General features: G+C 48.2%; 1 protein-coding gene across 1 annotated transcript; it reads right to left on the reverse strand.

Annotated features, from left to right (window-relative positions):
- Positions 1 to 482: 482 nt before the first annotated feature.
- LOC130126881 (dehydrogenase/reductase SDR family member 13-like) lies at positions 483 to 14,736 on the reverse strand. The gene is made up of 6 exons (XM_056296526.1): positions 14,610 to 14,736; positions 9,353 to 9,471; positions 8,901 to 9,024; positions 3,914 to 4,086; positions 2,125 to 2,278; positions 483 to 923 (listed from the first exon to the last, which is right to left on the reverse strand). Exons 1-6 carry the CDS (start codon positions 14,734 to 14,736, stop codon positions 664 to 666), a joined length of 957 nt encoding a protein of 318 aa, XP_056152501.1. The 3' UTR covers positions 483 to 663.
- Positions 14,737 to 16,825: the final 2,089 nt, after the last annotated feature.

The following is a 16,825-nucleotide window of genomic DNA, read 5'->3' on the forward strand; positions in this document are numbered from 1 at the left end:
CCAGTAAACATCATAATATTGACCAGTAACTATTGTAATAATGACCAGTAAACATCATAATATGACCAGTAACTATTGTAATAATGACCAGTAAACATCATAATATGACCAGTAACTATTGTAATAATTACCAGTAAACATCATAATATGACCAGTAACTATTGTAATATGACCAGTAACTATTGTAATATTGACCAGTAAACATCATAATATAACCAGTAACTATTGTAATATGACCAGTAACTATTGTAATATTGACCAGTAAACATTGTAATATGACCAGTAACTATTGTAATATTGACCAGTAACTATTGTAATATGACCAGTAAACATCAGTAGGTGTTACTGAGTGGTACAGATTAAAACAAAGTAAACTGGTCAGACCACAGGAGCTGGTCTGGCTGACTGGTTCTGGTGTCGTTTGTCTCGGTAAACTCTACAGCCATCACAGTAAACTGATCTCTACTGGAGGAGCTTAGAAATGGTGAAGATGTGGGACAACGTGATGCGTGTCGTACCACCTTTGTATTTGAATCAGTTTGTATGTTTTTTGTTGTTCACATCCTGCATCGATAAATGGATGCAGTGTCGGGTCCGTTGGACAAAATTTACAATCTATGATCTGAGCACAGACTTGATTGGCAGGTTAGTCCTCACTCCTCCTTAAGACAGACCACACAGCCTCTCGCTGACCTCCCACAGTTTCCGGGCCACAGCATCGTCCCTGGCGTAAGCCCCCACTTCCTGCATGCTGCAGCAGGAGAAATAACGCCCGCTCAGGGGTTCGATTCCCTCCTGCAGGGCGCAGTGCAGTGTGGTCTGGGCGCCGGTGTCAGGGTCCAGGAACAGAAGCCTGGAGATGGGTTCAATGAAGATCATCTGCCACAGACTGACATGTCTGGATAGCCCTGTCCGCACAATACCTGTGGTCAGAACAACAACGAGGGCCACGTGATTTACCAAGAAAGTATAAAAATGTCATTATTAAGGCTGTAATTCATCACCGCAGCCAAACGAGGAAGAAGAAGAAGGCAGCTAGTGTGGAGTTTGAAGAGGTGAAGGTGTGTCTAACAAGCAGAACAAGCTGGTAGAGGACCTTTACCTACAGATGGAAGTACATCAATAAGTCAGTCATCATAAGTCATCACCAACCTCGGTTCAACCACCAAACTTAAATGTCTGCCTTCAGCATTGTAGATTACAGTTTTAATTAAAAGAGGGAAAAGAAGAATTAAAGGGCTGCTGCATTGTCTCCCACCAGGTAACGGTGTATCAGACAGTCTCTTAGACAGGCCAGTGGAAATTCTCAGGCATCCACTTCAAGGGCACATGGCGGTCTATTCTGTTGCCTACCAAGGCGGGGATCGCCGGTTCGATCCCCACATTACATCCGGCTTGGTCGGGGGTCTCTACAGAGACAATAGCTCGTGTCTGCTGGTGGGAAGCCGGATGTGGGTGTGTCCAGATCGCTGCACTAGCGCCTCCTCTGGGTGGTGGGGACGCCTGTTCAGAGGGAGGGGGAACAGCGTGATCCTCCCACGTGCTACGTCCCCCTGGTGAAACTCCTCACGGTCAGGTGCAAAGAAGCGGCTGGCGACTCCACATGCATGGGAGGAGGCATGTGGTAGTCTGCAGCCCTCCCCGGGTCAGCAGAGGGGGTGGAGCAGCAGAGACCGGGACGGCTCGGAAGAGAGGGGTGATTGGTCGAGTACAATTGGGGAGAAAAAAGGGGGGGGGGATCCAAAAAAGAAATGCATTTCAAATCGATATTCGACGAAAAATTCATCCCACTGAGCAAAATGTGACCAGCACCCTCATCTTTGGCACTTTCCTGGGTAGTGATCATGAGACGCCGACTCGTTTAAACGTAACCTTATCTCCTTTAAACAACGTGTTCTAGTACGGGTGGAGGTAATAAACTACAGCATGACTACCATACTCTACTCTCCACTGCTTCTGATTATGTCCAGCAGTACAACACAACAACAACCAGCCAACGGGGAGGAGGTCAAAGTTCAGAGACACTGCACCCTGGTTAAATACTTCGGAGACTCTGGGCGGATGTTTGAGAGAGAAGAAAGGATTGTTTTGAGTTAGAAAAAAGTAATTTCCCAGCTCTCCCACCTGGGTGAAGGCAGTAGCAGGTGACATTGGTGCCGGCCAGCCTCTTAGCCAGTTCATATGTGAAGAGGACGTTACACAGTTTGCTGCTGCAGTACGCCTGGAAGAACTGCCAGCTGTACTTCCCCGTGCCCAGGTCCTTGTTAGCCACAAGAGCCTGGAAACAAACGACAGGAATTAATGGCTGCCGCCCAATGACTGCTGGGACGGGCTCCAGCATCCCCGGGACCCTGAGCGGGATGGGCGGTTTGTATAATGGATGGAATAATTCATTGAACTGAATCATACAGAACTGCATTCACATTCACGTTCAATCAAGCGAATAAGAGAATGACTGACAGGCCAAGTAAGCGAAAACGATCTCACTGTGAGCGGGAGCGCATGAAGGAAAGTGAGGGAAACTATAAGGAAAGGGGGATGCTATCTGCAGCAGGTCAAATACAGTTAGTGTGTCTGCATGTTAGGGAAAGGTGTTGGCAGACATCAAACTGATGACAGTATGCATCAAATCATAATTTCCACCAGTGGCGGCTGGCCAGTAGAGGGCGCTGGAGCGCCGCCCCTTCAAACATCAAGAGATGAAAATCTACTTCAACGTGTTAAATATAATGTAGTTGTGTAGTGATATAATAACGATGAAATACAAGTGTTGTCAGTCTGTGAGCGCCTGTCAGCAGCCATTAAATACTGGTTCAAATGGTGTTTGGTTGGTTCCTGTCTGAATACATATACTTCCTGTCTGAATACATGTACTTCCTGTCTGAATACGTATACTTCCTGTCTGAATACTTAGACTTCCTGGGTGAGGGGCGCCGGCCAAACCATACCTTATGTAAGCCCTCAAACTTGTGGCGAGCAGGTGACCGGAGGCTGCTGTCTGATTGGTTTCTTCAGGTTTTCCAGGGGGCGCTGTTCTGTGCTGCCCCAGACACTCCCACTTTTATTGGCAGTGAATTGGTATTGTTTTAATGTTTTTTGATCTAATGTGATTGGACGATTCTCGTGGCTGTCAATCATGTTCACACCCACCACGACGCCTCGTCTCGACTGTCAATCATCCACCGTCTACCAACCCTGATAAAACGTCTAGGCCACATCGTCCTTCTTAATAACTCTGGGACTGTGTGGACACTAAAGCAGCTGTCAGGTGTGCTGCACCAAGGTACATTGCGCCCCCCCCCAAAAAAAGTCTTTTTAGCACCAGCCGCCACTGAAAAAGCATCATAACATAACATGTCAGACCAAAGAACAGATGGCGCTCTCTAATGGACCCTCTGTTGGCCTTTTGATTGGTCCGCTGACCCACCAATCAGAGGGCGTCGGCACCACCATGCGAACGGTACAGCTCATCAATGTTTTAAAAAGCCAAGAAAATAAAAACAGTCGATGTAGGCTTACATCACCCAGCTTTCAGGAAACGGACAACCTTTAGCATGGGTCCCCACGAGACCAGCAGCAGTGTCTCCCCCCACAGGCCGTCCAGGTACGTAGCGGTTGCCCAGTAATAGTTGGAGTCCAGTTCCAGCATCTATCGTTCTTATCAGTCCGCCTGACAAAATGGCCCCATCCATGGCTGACTAACCAGTTAAATATCTCAGTGACCACACAAACTCGGACACCTGCCCAAACTGCAGATGCATGGCGTTTGTGTGACGGTAGGGGTGGGTGTTGTTGGGTAGTTGTGTGGTAGTATATCATGTACGATTGTGTAATGGTTTGGTGGTTTGATGGAGAAGTCTACGCTCTGTTCAGACACTGTTCACAGTAGCATATGGTGCGTTGGACCGAGTACCTCAAAGTCGATGTTGCCCCAGCGGTGAGCGATGGAGGACAGGGTGACCACACGGCCGCCGCCGCCCTCCTTAAGCCGCTCCAGCAGCAGGCACGTCAGCAGGAAGTGACCCAGGTGATTCACACCGAACTGGACGCCAAATCCGTCCTCTGTTCGGCCATCCGCCACCAAACCTGAATATATCGTCAGAACCATCAGAACCACCGACACACACACACACACAGTTCTGGATTCTAAGGCCTTGTTCAGACTGTAGTCAAGTTGGACTGGTTTCTCAAATCAGATCTTGAAGACAGACTGTCTGTCCAGTTATCTGCAGGTGGTCAGATGGGATTTGTGTGTCCAGACATCATCGACCCGTCTGCCTGGGTTGCTGTTGTAGTGACGCAGGCGTGAGTCACCACGCACGCCGGTGACGTGGTTCACCAACAGGAAGCAGGAGAAGCGGAGGAGCTCCTTCATCTCGTGCTGCCAAGCTGCAGGTGCCATGTCCCGTGCTGCGGTCACGGCGGCCACTCTGGATTTGCCGTCATCGTTGTGAGGGACACAAAAGACAGTTTGAAATGGGATTTGGGCAGCCAGAGCATCCGAACCGAGACGTCTGTAGAGCTCCGATGGGAATCGCTTTCAAACCACCTCCGGATTTGGTTTAGGTTCAAGTTGTGAAAACCACATTTCATGTGGGGGGGTTTTTGGCTGTCCCAAACTTTCTAAAATCCATCTGGGTACAAACTGGATATGCCAAAAACGGATTTGGGCTGGCAGTCTGAACAAGGCCTTGTACACCTCACACTCAATAACAAAGCATTGTTTGTTGTCTTTCTGAACAAACGCACACAAAACATCAGCTGAGACTTGTTTTTAGGAGGTTTAAAGATTTTTTTCTGCACTGTAATTTGTAGAGACATTTTTCTTTGATTGATTGATTGATGGGTTGAGAGAAGGGAAGAACCGAGGATGTGAAGCAAGGATATAGGACAGATAGATAATTCATATGGACAATTGACTAGGAAGCAATGGTAGGCGACTAGGAAACAAGGCTTCTCCCCCTCCCGGCAGCACGGCACTCCACCTGACATACACCAAGGCTTCGGTTACATCCTACTATCGAATCGTCCCCACCATGAATACAGCTCAGGAAGCTACCCTACATGTCAGTGAATTTAGACACAGAATCTTTGGGTTTGGCCAACACTAACTCGTACGAGGCTGTAACCGTCATGAGTTCAACCCAGTCCTTATAGCAAGGTGTGCTTGTATTTATCCGGTCCCCCAGGATAACCCTGGCTGCGTTAAGAAAGCCGGCAAGGGCTAACCCAAACCCTGCCTTTGGAAGTCCAGCTGGTAGAGCAGATTGGTCTCCAAGCAGGCAAAAACGTGGCGAGCTTGGCAAAGGCTGATCCAACCACTTCTCAGGTGCTCCAACCCCTCGAGTCAAGAGTGGGGAAACCAGAGAACTGTCCCAAATGAGGTGTAGAAAAGTACCCGTAAAACTGTTGCATTGCCAGCACTCGTTGCTTTGAATTAGACCAAGCGTTTTCAGTCTGACTGGAGTTCAATAATATCTATGGATTATTTTATAATGTATAAATTTGCTCTTACTATCCCTTACTGGTCCAAACCATGTCATGGACAATATTCTCCCAGACCTCTTGTTCAAGCTCAGGGTCCAGGTCCCTTTGCCATATTATCCTCAGACTCTCACTTTTACCAAAGCATTTACTGTGATTTTGTATAATACGGAGGATGATTGTAGAATATTTGGAAGGTGTAAGAACCTTGGCAGTACGTGTCTTGACGCGTGCTCAATAATCCAGGTAAGAAAATCAGAGAAGATTGAATCAGTTATGTTTCATCACTCAACTAAGTGACATCTTCAGTCTGAAGATGTCACTTTTCAATGTAATGTTATCCAATGGAACAACCCTGTAGGTCAGGAATAATGGCAGCGGGAAAGAAGGGGAACATTATATACAGACATATATGGAGGTGTGGAACAAGTGTAAACGTAACATGAAAAAGACCACTTGAATGTTGTGTGACTTGTCGTGCCATGGTGGAGAAGCTTGCGTGTACCAGTGATCCCAAGAGCTATGCCATCCAGAGCTTGGCTCCTGGTAGGGTCACCCAAGGCCGATAGCTCAAGGGGGAGGAACTGGCGGAAGATGTCTCCAGGTCACAACAGCAGTGGTGGCTGCAGGCACATCAGCCACTCCACATAAAAAGCTGTGCATTGCACAGACATCGTCCCAATTTGCTGCTCCAGGATCAGTCTCTACACCCACCTGAGGACCCAGAGGGAGGACGGTCATACTCAACCCCGAGTGACCGACGATGGTGTAGGACATCAAATACAAAAGTACACCAAATCGCCGCCAAAACGAATGTCGAAGTAAGCCTCCGTTCAGTGTGATTATCTTAAAGGCAACCGGTGCCCCCTTACAACCTTTGTACTCCTTGTACACTAACCCCGAGGAAAAAGAGAAAACCCCAGTCCTACATTTACCTCCCCAAATGAGGCAAACAGCAGGCATCTAGAACTGCACAACTTCTTGTAGAACATACTCCCTATCCAATACTCAGCTCTCCTAAGGACGCTTCCAAATGTTGAGATAGCTACACCCATATTGAGTGAACACCCAATGCAGCACGTGCATCAACTTGTGTAACATGTAGTAAAAGTAAAACAAATGAATGAATGAAGTCAGCTGATTAAACTACATTTACTATACATCAGTTGGAAACGATTGTAGAGAACTGGCCTGGTATGTGGCAAATAGGTTGTGTTACCCCACTTGAAATAATCAAACTGTGCCTTAGGTGTCATGAAAAGCTGCATAACTTGAATCCAACAATGTTAACTATACAAATATCGTTTTGCAATGACCCAATTCAAAGCGATATCTCGGTGATAGAATAGAAAATAATTCACCGGCATTGTCAGCTTTGTCTAGCCCAGTGTTTCTCAACCCAGTCCTCAAGGAACCCCTATCCTGCAGATTCTCATTGTAACCCTGCATAGGTAGCCCTGCTTGTACTTACTCAACCAGTCATCTCATAGCACTTAATTATGCAAGGTGTGCAAACTCAGACATTCATTGCTGATTGGTTGAATAACTACAAACAGGTACCTATTCAGGATTGCAAAGGAAATCTGCAGGATAGGGGTTCCTTGAGGACTGGGTTGAGAAACACTGGGCTAGCCTTTCTAGCTAAACACAGCCAGCTGGCCACACTTTAAACGATAGCAAACAGCCCATCGGAGAAAACGTGAACAGCATAAAACGCTGACATACATGGGTCCGGTCCAGAGCAAATGAATAGCCGGTTACAGTGCGATATTCAGCACAGTCCCGGTCTATCCACATGTGCTCGGAGCTTATTGGCTGGCGTCCAGTCTGTCTGATCTGCTCAGGCCGATTCTATGTTCCTTGAGAAGATTTCCTCAGCCTTTGATGGAGTGTCAAAACGAATCGTTTTGCCCTCAGAAACCACATGGGGGGGGGCTCACCCCGCCCGGTGGCTCACCTGGTAGAGCATGTACCACATGTAACGATCACGGATGAAGAGACTCATCGGACCCTTTAGTTGATTGGTTAGCGCAGTCGCCCGTGGTGTGGACGACCCAAGTTCGCGTCCCGGCTGCCCCCCCCAAATTCACTACACACACAAGGCTGAGTCCTTACCGCAGCGGCCTGGGTTCGAATCCGGCTCAGGCCCTTTTCTGCATATCGTCACCTCTCTCACCCCCGCCTTTCCTGTCTCTCTCGACTACCAGTATCTAACAAAGGTGAAGAATGCAACACAAAAAAAACCCCACCACATAGAGGACAGCTGGATGTTGCCTAGTGAACTTGACTCCTTTCTTATAAAGGGACAACGTCACGCCATTGAATGTGGCCTGCTTCTTTGCCAGGTTAGCACTTAAGATGTTGAAGAAAGACATCTTCTTGCCCTGGTAAGAGCACCTGACCCGTCTCTCACCCAGCGCAATACTCATTCCTTATCCTCCCATCGATGGAGGTGGACTATCCTCACCCTTGGCCGCTTGCCTGGTGCATGTTTTGGGTGCAGAGACCTGTGGGCTCCGTCTAGCGCCGGGGCCTTCTGGAAAATGCCGTTGCCCATCACTTCCATCAGGAGCTCGGAAACAAATTTAATGGACGTCGGTCCGGCACACCAATAATACGGATGTTTCGACGCCGAGAGCGATTCTCCAAGTCATCCGCTTCAGTCGCTAATTCAGCGAGAGCTGCCTCCACTGATGGTGTCCCGTCACCGTGGTCCACAAGGCAAGCTTCGGTGGTAGGGGGAGCTCACCCGTGGCTGTCTGAAGGAAGACGGGTTGCATCAAGTGAAGCGTGAATTGGAGACAGAGCGGTTGGTTGGTAGTTCAGCCAGGGGCGATTCTAGGATCAGAGCTTTAGGGGTGCTGAGCACCCAGAGTGCTGGCCAGCCAGGTAAGATAAATTTGGGGGTGGTGGATCAAACCATTTTCGAAGCATGGGGGGGGGGTGCTGTATTTTTGTTGTTAAAATATTACGTTTAAACCATATACTGGATATGGTTTTGACATTTCTTCAGCTTATTAAACATGGACGTACAGTAAAAAAATAAAAAATCTCTTCAATTTTAGGGGTGCTGGGGTTCAATTTAGGGGTGCTGCAGCACCCCCAAAAATGGGCTAGAAACGCCTAGGAGTTCAGCTGAGAGGCTTGCTGAGTTCGGAGGTTAGAGGGGAGGCTGAAACAGGTTCCACATCAGCGGCCGTGTTTCCCCAAACTTTCCCAGAGACCTGGAACGCTTGAAATCTCAGGAATTGACTCGCTCGGTAGTTTTTGCCCCATGGGTCTGTAGCAGTTTGAGTGACAAATGCGTTAGACAAGTGTGGGATCAAATGAAACAAGGAATGCTGGGGGGGGGGTCCCCAAGTAAAAACACATTCATTTGTGCTGTCAATCCACCTGAAACAACATGAAACTCTTACCGGCGTTGTTGATGAGCAGGTCGAGCCGGCTCTCGGTTTTAAGGAAGTTCTCTGCAAAGGAGCGGACCGACTTCAGACTGGCCAAGTCCAGTTTCATGTAGAGCACATCTGTGCTGCCCGTCACCTGGAAAGCCAAATACCCACCCGTTTAGCATATGAGCTACATATAGCCAACTATAGTTTCATGTAATGCTGATCCAGTAAGAGAACCACAGCCAAAGAAGCAAACTACATTTTAAATGGGGTTGCATTCACAGCTACAGACAAAGAGCATTATTATACGGTAAGTATTCATCATTGTTATTCTAAAAAATAGTTATATTAATAGAATATAAATGGAACTGAAAATGGTAGATTTAGTGGCATTTGGGTTTGATGAGCTGCAGCTCTACTTTCCTGCCTACTGTTGAAGTAAAAGCTGACAGAGAGAGCGGAAGTACGCTTATTTGGACCTGTTTGATGTCACCGATGGCTGACTCGGCTTTCTCTCGGTTCCGACAGGCCAGAATCACCCGGGCTCCTCTGCGGGCCAGATGGAGCGCCGTGGATTTGCCGATTCCTGTGTTTCCACCTGGAGGAACAAACAGTCCTTCAGACAACCCCTCATCCAGTCATTTGTGTCCGACAGGCATCTCATTCTGGGTGGGAGATGTCGAGCCGCTCTCATCCACCAGTTAGATGTGACATCCTGAAGCTGTCCTTGTGAATACTTCCATTCTCCGGTGTATTCAAAGCAGTAACTGATGACGAATATCCAAATACTTGGTGTCTTGATATCAGTTCTACTCCCCGAAGCTGCTTTCTGGCCCCTTTACCACGCACTGGGATTCAAACAGCAAGTCAGCCCAATATCTATTCCATATTGACCACTTCCGTCATCTGCTGCTTACGTGTGTACTAGAACGACCAAGACGGCCATTTTGGATTTTCAAAGTTTAATAACTTCGTGGGGGGGGGGGTACAGACCTGCCACTCCCTGAATTCGACTAAAATTGCATATAAAATGAGTTTTAGATCAATTGCACAAGAAAAGTTATGAGAGCTACCTAAAACGACCATGAGCAGTCAAAATGACCACACCTAATTTGCACGCGACGGTGTGCGTCATGTCAGTGTTGATGACGTGTGCTGGTCGCATCATTTCCTGTGTGAAGTTCGTTGCTGTGTCCTAGAAACACACTAGCGCCCTCCAGTGTTGACAAACAGTCTAAACTTGATGTGTGATGATGTCCAACATGTCTGGGTACAGACGCACCACGACTACCACCGAGGCGCTGCAGGATTTACAGGCGTTGAACAGCCGCCATTTTAACTTGTTTAAAAAAAAACAGTATTGTGGAGTTAAAAAACAACAAGACAGGAGACGTGAGAGTAGACGTAATCGAGGTAGTTTACTAGCTCCAACTTAGCATGTCATACATTCGACAACGACACTGAACCGGAAGTGCATTATCTGACCCCTCGCCTCTGCCCTTAAAGGTACACCGTCCTCCAGGCCGTAGTCATAGTCATACAAATCTACAATCCAAATGAGAATACTCGGTCTTATCTTCATCTCAGTTATTAATGCTATAAACAATATGCATAATTATTCAGGATGGGTCGTTTTGACACAAACAGAACATCAAGGTTACTGGTCTGGTAGGAAGATGATAGGAGATCATGTTTTACATCACGATCGCAGCCCACTGTGGAAGCAGGCAGCATCTCCGTCACTTCTCCATCATACCATCATTCTCTCTGTCACTTCTCCGCCATACCATCATTCTCTCTCCGTCACTTCTCCGTCATACCATCATTCCCTCTCTCCATCACTTCTCCGTCATACCATCATTCTCTCTCTCCGTCACTTCTCCACCATACCATCATTCTCTCTCCGTCACACCATCATTCTCTCTCTCCGTCACCTCTCCGTCATACCATCATTCCCTCTCTCTGTCACCTCTCCGTCATACCATCATTCTCTCTCTCCGTCACTTGCCCATCATACCATCATTCTCTCTCTCTCCGTCACTTCTCCATCATACCATCATTCTCTCTCTCTGTCACTTCTCTATCATACCATCATTCTCTCTCTCTGTCACTTCTCCATCATACCATCATTCTCTCTCTCTGTCACTTCTCCATCATACCATCATTCTCTCTCTCCGTCACTTCTCCATCATACCATCATTCTCTCTCTGTCACTTCTCCATCATACCATCATTCTCTCTCTCCGTCACTTCTCCATCATACCATCATTCTCTCTCTCTGTCACTTCTCCATCATACCATCATTCTCTCTCTCTCTCACTTCTCCATCATACCATCATTCTCTCTCTCTCTCACTTCTCCATCATACCATCATTCTCTCTCTCCGTCACTTGCCCATCATACCATCATTCTCTCTCTCTCCGTCACTTCTCCATCATACCATCATTCTCTCTCTCCGTCACTTCTCCATCATACCATCATTCTCTCTCTCCGTCACTTCTCCATCATACCATCATTCTCTCTCTCCGTCACTTCTCCATCATACCATCATTCTCTCTCTCCGTCACTTCTCCATCATACCATCATTCTCTCTCTCCGTCACTTCTCCATCATACCATCATTCTCTCTCTCTGTCACTTCTCCATCATACCATCATTCTCTCTCTCTGTCACTTCTCCATCATACCATCATTCTCTCTCTCTCTCACTTCTCCATCATACCATCATTCTCTCTCTCCGTCACTTCTCCATCATACCATCATTCTCTCTCTCTGTCACTTCTCCATCATACCATAATTCTCTCTCTCTGTCACTTCTCCATCATACCATCATTCTCTCTCCGTCACTTCTCCATCATACCATCATTCTCTGTCTCCGTCACTTCTCCATCATACCATCATTCTCTCTCTCCGTCACTTCTCCATCATACCATCATTCTCTCTCTCCGTCACTTCTCCATCATACCATCATTCTCTCTCTCCGTCACTTCTCCATCATACCATCATTCTCTCTCTCTGTCACTTCTCCATCATACTATCAGTCTCTCTCTCCGTCACTTCTCCATCATACCATCATTCTCTCTCTCCGTCACTTCTCCATCATACCATCATTCTCTCTCCGTCACTTCTCCATCATACCATCATTCTCTCTCTCCGTCACTTCTCTATCATACCATCATTCTCTCTCCGTCACTTCTCCATCATACCATCATTCTCTCTCTCCGTCACTTCTCCATCATACCATCATTCTCTCTCTCCGTCACTTCTCCATCATACCATCAGTCTCTCTCTCCGTCACTTCTCCATCATACCATCATTCTCTCTCTCCGTCACTTCTCCATCATACCATCATTCTCTCTCTCCGTCACTTCTCCATCATACCGTCATTCTCTCTCTCCGTCACATCTCCATCATACCATCATTCTCTCTCTCCGTCACTTCTCCATCATACCATCAGTCTCTCTCTCTGTCACTTCTCCATCATACCATCATTCTCTCTCTCTGTCACTTCTCCATCATACCATCATTCTCTCTCTCCGTCACTTCTCCATCATACCATCATTCTCTCTCTCCGTCACTTCGCTATCATACCATCATTCTCTCTCTCCGTCACTTCTCCATCATACCATCATTCTCTCTCCGTCACTTCTCCATCATACCATCATTCTCTCTCTGTCACTTCTCTATCATACCATCATTCTCTCTCTCCGTCACTTCTCCATCATACCATCATTCTCTCTGTCACTTCTCCATCATACCATCATTCTCTCTCTCCGTCACTTCTCCATCATACCATCAGTCTCTCTCTCCGTCACTTCTCCATCATACCATCATTCTCTCTCTCCGTCACTTCTCCATCATACCATCATTCTCTCTCTCTGTCACTTCTCTATCATATCATCATTCTCTCTGTCACTTCTCCATCATACCATCATTCTCTCTGTCACTTCTCTATCATATCATCATTCTCTCTGTCACTTCTCCATCATACCATCATTCTCTCTCTCCGTCACTTCTCCATCATACCATCATTCTCTCTCTCTGTCACTTTTCCATCATACCATCATTCTCTCTCCGTCACTTTTCCATCATACCATCATTCTCTCTCCGTCACTTCTCCATCATACCATCATTCTCTCTCTCCGTCACTTCTCCATCATACCATCAGTCTCTCTCTCCGTCACTTCTCCATCATACCATCATTCTTTCTCTCCGTCACTTCTCCATCATACCATCATTCTCTCTCTCCGTCACTTCTCCATCATACCATCAGTCTCTCTCTCCGTCACTTCTCCATCATACCATCATTCTCTCTCTCCGTCACTTCTCCATCATACCATCATTCTCTCTCTCCGTCACTTCTCCATCATACCATCATTCTCTCTCTCCGTCACTTCTCCATCATACCATCATTCTCTCTCTCCGTCACTTCTCCATCATACCATCATTCTCTCTCTCTGTCACTTCTCCATCATACCATCAGTCTCTCTCTCTGTCACTTCATCATACCATCAGTCTCTCTCTCGGTCACTTCTCCATCATACCATCATTCTCTCTCTCCGTCACTTCTCCATCATACCATCATTCTCTCTCTCCGTCACTTCTCCATCATACCATCATTCTCTCTCTGTCACTTCTCTATCATACCATCATTCTCTCTCTCCGTCACTTCTCCATCATACCATCATTCTCTCTCTCCGTCACTTCTCCATCATACCATCATTCTCTCTCTCCGTCACTTCTCCATCATACCATCATTCTCTCTCTCCGTCACTTCTCCATCATACCATCATTCTCTCTCTCTGTCACTTCTCCATCATACCATCAGTCTCTCTCTCTGTCACTTCATCATACCATCAGTCTCTCTCTCGGTCACTTCTCCATCATACCATCATTCTCTCTCTCCGTCACTTCTCCATCATACCATCATTCTCTCTCTCCGTCACTTCTCCATCATACCATCATTCTCTCTCTGTCACTTCTCTATCATACCATCATTCTCTCTCTCTGTCACTTCTCCATCATACCATCATTCTCTCTCTGTCACTTCTCCATCATACCATCATTCTCTCTCTCCGTCACTTCTCCATCATACCATCATTCTCTCCGTCACTTCTCCATCATACCATCATTCTCTCTCTCTGTCACTTCTCTATCATATCATCATTCTCTCTCTCCGTCACTTCTCCATCATACCATCATTCTCTCCGTCACTTCTCCATCATACCATCATTCTCTCTCTCTGTCACTTCTCCATCATACCATCATTCTCTGTCTCTCCGTCACTTCTCTATCATATCATCATTCTCTCTCTCTGTCACTTCTCCATCATACTATCAGTCTCTCTCTCCGTCACTTCTCCATCATACCATCATTCTCTCTCTCCGTCACTTCTCCATCATACCATCATTCTCTCTCTGTCACTTCTCCATCATACCATCATTCTCTCTCTCCGTCACTTCTCCATCATACCATCATTCTCTCCGTCACTTCTCCATCATACCATCATTCTCTCTCTCTGTCACTTCTCCATCATACCATCATTCTCTGTCTCTCCGTCACTTCTCTATCATATCATCATTCTCTCTCTCTCTTATCACGTGTCATCTCCATATCCAACATCCTGTAACAAGTTCTGCAAGAGCTCCAAATATACAATAGCAATACAACACACACACACACACACACACACCAGCCGAAAGCAAGTTTCACCCCAGAGACACACCGGCAGACCCCCACCTGTTATAACCACCGTCCTTCCGGACATCGGTGCCTTGCCTCTGCATCTGGATCTTCTGAACAGCGTTTGGACCAGGACTATGTATACTCCCATAAGCAGGCCGACGGTCAGCAGCACCGTGAACATGGTTTAGCCTCCTAGTCCTCCGTCAGGCAGGCAGACCCGAAGAAGCAACAGAGGCAGATCCGAGGCTTTCTGCCCTCATATATTCACAGCGGAGGAACCGGTTCCACCCGTCTCCTTGGGAGTCTTTGACTTTCGTTGAACCACATCAGGTTGGACTGGTTTGGGTGAAGTTCTCCGACTACCTCGACGTTGTGATGGGTAGAGGCAGACGGGGGAATTAAGTAAAGCAAAGGGGGCTTACTGTTGGAGTAAAGGGGGAGGAGGGTGGTGGGCAAGGCAGAGAGTTGAGAGGAGATGAAGGACGGCACAGCTGGACTGAGCTGAATGGTAGATGGCAATGCTGAGCTGAGCAGGACAGACAGACAGGCAGGCAGAAAGACAGGCAGGCAGAGACAGACAGACAGGCAGATAGGCAGAAAGACAGGCAGGCAGGCAGGCAGGCAGACAGATAGGCAGGCAGGCAGACAGACAGACAGACAGACAGACAGGCAGGCAGACAGGCAGGCAGGCAGACAGGCAGGCAGGCAGACAGGCAGACAGGCAGGCAAGCAGACAGACAGGCCAGGGGAAGCAGGGCAGTGATCCTGGAAGCACAAGGAGACGGTAAATACAGGTAATGTGAACAACAGGAGGAGTAACTCTGAATATACAACTGCAGCGCGGCCGAGAGAGACCACCACCACCACCACCACAGTGGCTGGAAAAAGGATGTGGCGACGGGTGGAGGGGACACTGGAGTAGATATACTGTTGAGCTGACGAGTTGATGGAAGGCAGGTGAGGTGAATCAGCTGCAAATCAGGGGAAGCCAAAGAGAGCCAGGGAAGGAAGCCACGCCCACGTCCACACACATACACACACACATACACAGTTTTTCAGACAGACAGATTCATTTCGTTTTTACATGTGTGCCTGCACATTGTTTTTAATGACATTTAATTGACTTGAAAAAGGGAAACACCAACGTGAGGTTGGCACCACATGTAATCAGAACATGAGTGAAAACATTGTAGCGAGTTCTGGGGGCAGCTGGGAATCCGCCCCAGCCGGGAAGCGAACCCGGGTCCCATGGCCTCATGGTCACACCATCCCACTTCTGGTACCAGTGTAGTGAATTCTGGGGGCAGCTGGGAATCCGCCCCAGCCGGGAAGCGAACCCGGGTCCCATGGCCTCATGGTAACACCATCCCACTTCTGGTACCAGTGTAGTGAATTCTGGGGGCAGCTGGGAATCCGCCCCAGCCGGGAAGTGAACCCGGGTCCCATGGCCTCACGGTCACACCGTCCCACTTCTGGTACCAGTGTAGCAAATTCAGGGGGCAGCTGGGAATCCGCCCCAGCCGGGAAGTGAACCCGGGTCCCATGGCCTCACGGTCACACCATCCCACTTCTGACACCAATTTAGTGAATTCAGGGGGCAGCCAGGAATCCCCCCCAGCTGGGAAGTGAACCCGGGTCCCATGGCCTCATGGTCACACCATCCCACTTCTGGTACCAGTGTAGTGAATTCTGGGGGCAGCTGGGAATCCGCCCCAGCCGGGGAGTGAACCCGGGTCCCATGGCCTCAAGGTCACACCGTCCCACTTCTGGTACCAGTGTAGCGAGTTCAGGGGGCAGCTGGGAATCCACCCCAGCTGGGAAGTGAACCCGGGTCCCATGGCCTCACGGTCACACCATCCCACTTCTGATACCAGTGTAGTGAATTCTGGGGGCAGCTGGGAATCCGCCCCAGCCGGGAAGTGAACCCGGGTCCCATGGCCTCACGGTCACACCATCCCACTTCTGATACCAGTGTAGTGAATTCTGGGGGCAGCTGGGAATCCGCCCCAGCCGGGAAGTGAACCCGGGTCCCATGGCCTCACGGTCACACCATCCCACTTCTGGTACCAGTGTAGCGAGTTCTGGGGGCAGCCGGGAATCCGCCCCAGCTGGGAAGTGAACCCGGGTCCCATGGCCTCACGGTCACACCATCCCACTTCTGGTACCAGTGTAGCGAGTTCTGGGGGCAGCTGGGAATCCGCCACAGCCGGGAATCGAACCTGGGTCGGCCGCACCACAGGCCACTATGTTAACCAGTTAAAGGCTCCGAC

The sequence above is a fragment of the Lampris incognitus genome, chromosome 16 (genome assembly GCF_029633865.1).
Source record: "Lampris incognitus isolate fLamInc1 chromosome 16, fLamInc1.hap2, whole genome shotgun sequence".
Taxonomy (NCBI): domain Eukaryota; kingdom Metazoa; phylum Chordata; class Actinopteri; order Lampriformes; family Lampridae; genus Lampris; species Lampris incognitus.